At 33.9% G+C, this 4,978-nt stretch overlaps 1 protein-coding gene across 1 annotated transcript; it reads left to right on the top strand.

Moving 5' to 3' along the window:
* Window positions 1-951: 951 nt before the first annotated feature.
* Window positions 952-4,443, top strand: LOC121202819 (trifunctional UDP-glucose 4,6-dehydratase/UDP-4-keto-6-deoxy-D-glucose 3,5-epimerase/UDP-4-keto-L-rhamnose-reductase RHM1). Its single transcript, XM_041092201.1, has 3 exons — window positions 952-1,188; window positions 2,043-3,615; window positions 3,705-4,443. Exons 2-3 carry the CDS (start codon window positions 2,056-2,058, stop codon window positions 4,146-4,148), a joined length of 2,004 nt encoding a protein of 667 aa, XP_040948135.1. The 5' UTR covers window positions 952-1,188; window positions 2,043-2,055; the 3' UTR covers window positions 4,149-4,443.
* The last annotated feature ends 535 nt before the right edge of the window (window positions 4,444-4,978 follow it).

The raw sequence follows: 4,978 nt of genomic DNA on the forward strand, positions 1-4,978 counted from the left end.
TATTATAAAGTCATAAGAAAATTATAAAAAAATAAAGAAATATAAAATTTGTAAAAGAATTAAAAAACTTACCATATCAAAAGAAACATTTTATAATTTTTTTATAACCTTTATTGATTTTTAATTTTATCATTTTTCATCACATGTCACATTGTGTTGCGACACGTGAAAGCATTAACTAAAAACAAAAATAGGGTTGTTAACTTTAACGGTCAACGATGACCGTTAAAGTTAATGGTTAAATGATCTTCTTTATGCATTTAATAATCTTTTATGATTTTTATAAAATTTTATAATTTTTTTATATTTTTAATGATATTTATATTTTTTATTAAAATTTAATAAATTTTATTGATTTTTATTTTTTATAATTTTTCCTGCATGTCACGCTATGGTTGTGAGTTGTGACACGGGTTGGCTCTAACTGAAAAATATTAGGGGCAATTAACTTTAATGGTCAACTATTAAAGTTAATGGTCAAAAGATATTTTTTATGCATTTTAACAGTTCAGGTTCCCAATTGAGTGTAAAAAAATAGAAGCTTAATTGCTCTTTTTGAAGAAGTTTGAGGGTCTTTTTGATATATTTTAAAAGTTTAAGACCGAATTGACTGAAGAAAGAAAAAGCAAGAGCTTAATTGTTTATTTTTTTAAAAAGTTTGAGGGCTTTTTATACCTTTAAACATTTTAGTTTCTATAATATTTTTACTTTAATCTTTAATACTTTTTATATCCCGATCAATACTTAAAATGGAAGACATTTTTTTAATACCAAAATAGAATCGATCTAGAAGTTAAATGACTAAAATAAAAATATAAATATAATATAACATATACAATTAATTACCGTAAAAATTTAACAGTTATATGACTAAAATAAAAATACTTTGCAAATTAAACCACAAAAATACGATCATTTTATTTTAGATGAACATAACAAAAGCACTGACCAACCAGGAAATTTACCTTTAAAATAATTTCATGGCTCCGTCCAACTATCTGAAACTTTTTACATTTTTATAATGCTGTAATATACAAATAAATATATGCATTCACACGTAGGCATGAACTTTCCACAATTCCCTCAAGCTGTTTTCCTTCTCCAAATTTTCTTCCTCAGCCATTTCTCTCTGTAGATTTGTGTGTTTCTCATTCTGTATCTAGATTTTGATTGATTCCTCTTCATCTTGTAAGTATTAGTACTGTGTCTCTCTTTTCCACTGTGATTTGTTGGAAGATCAAATATGATTGATGATTGCGTTTCTTTGAAAATTTTCTGTTTTTATATTGATTTCGGCCATTATATGATCTGGGTATTTCTTAATTTTCTTAGATCTGTTATCAAATGTAAGAAAATATAATGTTTGGATTGCTCTTTTAGCTGTTACTGATGGCTACGTTTATTTGCTCATTAGTTGGATCTGGGTCTCTTTCTCTTACTATCTGAATGAAATGAAATGGGGTTTAAAAGATGGACTTTTTATTTACATTGGATCTGGCAATTAAAGATGGATCTTGTTGATAAAGTCATAAATTTATTGATCATTTATTCTCTGTTTGTTGAACTTTGATTGCAAACATTGACTTGAGAAAGAAAATTAAATGACCGCTCTAGGTAGTTTTTTGTTCAATTTATATGGAGGATCATTAAAGTTTAATTTAATGAACAGAAGCAAATTAATTGATATAAAACAGTGAGATAATGTGATTTAATTGCATTGGATGGCATGATCCACCTATGTTTACTGCAGTGCAGATCTGTTTTTAAGGTTGCTTTTTTCTTCTTTCTTATTTTGTTTCTATAGAATGAGATCTAATGGAATCTTCTGTTAGAATATAATTATGCTAACTCTGTCCGTTGGTGCTCTTGTCTGTTTTTCTTTATTTTCTTTCGGATTTTTGCCCTATTATTTTAGGTTTGACCATAGATTCTATGTTTAGTTTTTATGTTTTTGTTAATACAAGTTGGTGCAGGTTTTTATATTAACTTTTCCCATTCTTCTAAAATTATGTTTTGTGTGTGTTTTTTTTCCTTTTCTGTAGAATTGGTTTCGCGATGGCTACTTATACCCCGAAGAACATCCTCATAACTGGGGCTGCTGGGTTTATTGCATCGCATGTTGCCAATCGGCTTGTCCGCAACTACCCAGACTACAAGATTGTTGTACTTGACAAGCTTGATTACTGCTCAAATTTGAAAAACCTCATTCCCTCTCAGTCATCGCCGAACTTTAAGTTTGTGAAAGGGGATATTGGTAGTGCTGACCTTGTTAACTACCTCCTCATTACTGAGTCTATTGACACAATAATGCACTTTGCAGCCCAAACTCATGTCGATAACTCGTTTGGGAACAGTTTTGAGTTTACCAAGAACAATATCTACGGCACTCATGTCCTGCTTGAAGCTTGCAAAGTCACTGGCCAGATCAGGAGGTTCATCCATGTAAGCACGGATGAGGTTTACGGGGAGACAGATGAGGATGCTGTTGTAGGAAACCACGAGGCTTCCCAACTTCTCCCGACAAACCCGTACTCTGCAACAAAAGCTGGTGCTGAAATGCTTGTAATGGCATATGGTAGATCATATGGATTACCTGTGATTACAACCCGTGGAAACAATGTTTATGGCCCCAACCAGTTCCCAGAAAAGTTGATTCCTAAGTTTATCCTCTTAGCAATGAGGGGGAAGGTTCTTCCAATTCATGGGGATGGTACTAACGTGAGGAGTTATTTATACTGCGAGGATGTGGCCGAGGCATTTGAGGTCATTCTTCACAAGGGTGAAGTTGGTCATGTTTATAATGTTGGAACAAAGAAGGAGAGGAGAGTGATTGATGTAGCCAAAGACATATGCAAACTTTTTTCAATGGACCCGGAGACAAGCATCAAGTTTGTTGAAAACAGACCATTCAACGACCAGAGGTATTTTCTTGATGATCAGAAATTGAAGAACTTGGGATGGTCTGAGCAAACTGTGTGGGAAGATGGGTTGAAGAAGACTATAGAATGGTACACCCAAAATCCTGATTGGTGGGGCGATGTGTCTGGCGCACTGCTTCCACACCCGAGAATGCTGATGATGCCTGGTGGGAGACAATTTGATTCAGAAGAGGGAAAAGATACATCGTATATAAGTTCTCCTAATCAGATCCAAATGGTAGTTCCAACCTCCAAAAGTAGTGTCTCTTCTCAAAAACCAGTCTTGAAGTTCTTGATTTATGGCAGGACTGGCTGGATCGGAGGTCTACTAGGTCAGTTATGTGATAAGCAAGGTATTCCCTTTGAATATGGAAAAGGAAGGTTGGAAGATCGTTCGTCACTTACAGCAGATATTCGGAATATAAAACCGACCCATGTTTTTAATGCTGCTGGTTTGACCGGTAGACCCAATGTTGATTGGTGTGAATCCCACAAAACAGAAACAATTCGCACCAATGTGGCCGGAACCTTGACCTTGGCTGATGTTTGCCGAGAGCATGGGCTTTTGATGTTGAACTTTGCTACTGGGTGTATATTCGAGTATGATGCAGGACATCCTCAGGGCTCTGGCATTGGATTTAAAGAGGAAGACATACCCAATTTCACTGGTTCCTTCTATTCAAAAACCAAGGCTATGGTAACTACATTGATATCTTTAATTCGATCCAATTTGTCTGTTAGTTAATGTCTTAAATGCTCATAATTTGCTTCCTTATTATTTTTTAGGTTGAAGAGTTGCTGAAAGAATACAACAATGTCTGCACCCTCAGAGTTCGAATGCCAATCTCATCCGACCTAAACAACCCTCGCAACTTCATCACCAAGATTTCAAGATACAGCAAGGTGGTCAACATTCCCAACAGCATGACAATCTTGGACGAACTTCTACCGATTTCTATCGAGATGGCAAAGAGGAACTTGACAGGCATATGGAACTTCACGAACCCTGGCGTTGTGAGCCACAATGAGATCCTGGAGATGTACAAGAAGTACATTGACCCGAAGTTCCAGTGGGCGAACTTCACATTGGAAGAGCAAGCCAAGGTGATTGTTGCCCCTCGAAGCAATAACGAGATGGACGCATCCAAGTTGAAAAAAGAGTTCCCTGAGTTGCTACCGATCAAGGAATCACTGATTAAGTACGTATTCGAACCCAACAAAAGAACCTGACCCTTTTAAACAGGCTTTTCAGCTGTAGTAGTACCCCATGATTAACCTCTGCATATCTGTTTAGTTTCATTCATTTGTTACTGTTATTGGCCCACTCATTAATTTTACTCGAAAACTATAGGTTTTCTTTTTCCATCTTTCATCATTACTAGCTGCAGCAGAGTTGTATCTTAGTTTGCTTAGCAGTCGTTCAATGGAGAAACTCTCATGAGCTACTTCATAATTTGTGTCGTCTGCAGGCTGTCTGGTGTATTATTTTTACATTACAATTAGTTAAATATATGGTTTTCAATAATCATGCACTTGTCTTTTATGGAAAAACTGCATTTATCTCTTATTTATGAGTGAATAATTTATGGGTTTGAGTTCAAATGTGTTTGTGCAATTAAAGTTGAATATATATATATATATTACTAGAATTTAGTTGCATATTGCACTACTTCGACGGGAAAAACAGAGCTTTTTTCACCTTTTTTTCCTGTTTAGTTTGCAGTTGCAAACCTCTATAATCTTATAATTCCATTTGTTACATCATTTTTTGTCCTTCCCTTGTTCAACTTTGGTTATAATTTATAAGTGGAAGCATAACATAACAAAAGGGAAATAATCAATCATGAATTTTTTTCCTCTATAATAGCTTTATTTATTTGTTAAAATTTTATTGACACAGTTGTTACTTTATAATTATAAAGAGATAATTGTTGTAAATTTACCATAGAATTTGAAAAGGAAACTGTAAAACTCAAATTAATAAAATTAAAAAATGTATATTCATTATTACTTTTACACATATTTTATTGTATATTCTTTCACATGATTAATTATAAAAT

This window comes from Gossypium hirsutum, chromosome D05 (genome assembly GCF_007990345.1).
Source record: "Gossypium hirsutum isolate 1008001.06 chromosome D05, Gossypium_hirsutum_v2.1, whole genome shotgun sequence".
In the NCBI taxonomy this organism is placed as follows: Eukaryota; Viridiplantae; Streptophyta; class Magnoliopsida; order Malvales; family Malvaceae; genus Gossypium; species Gossypium hirsutum.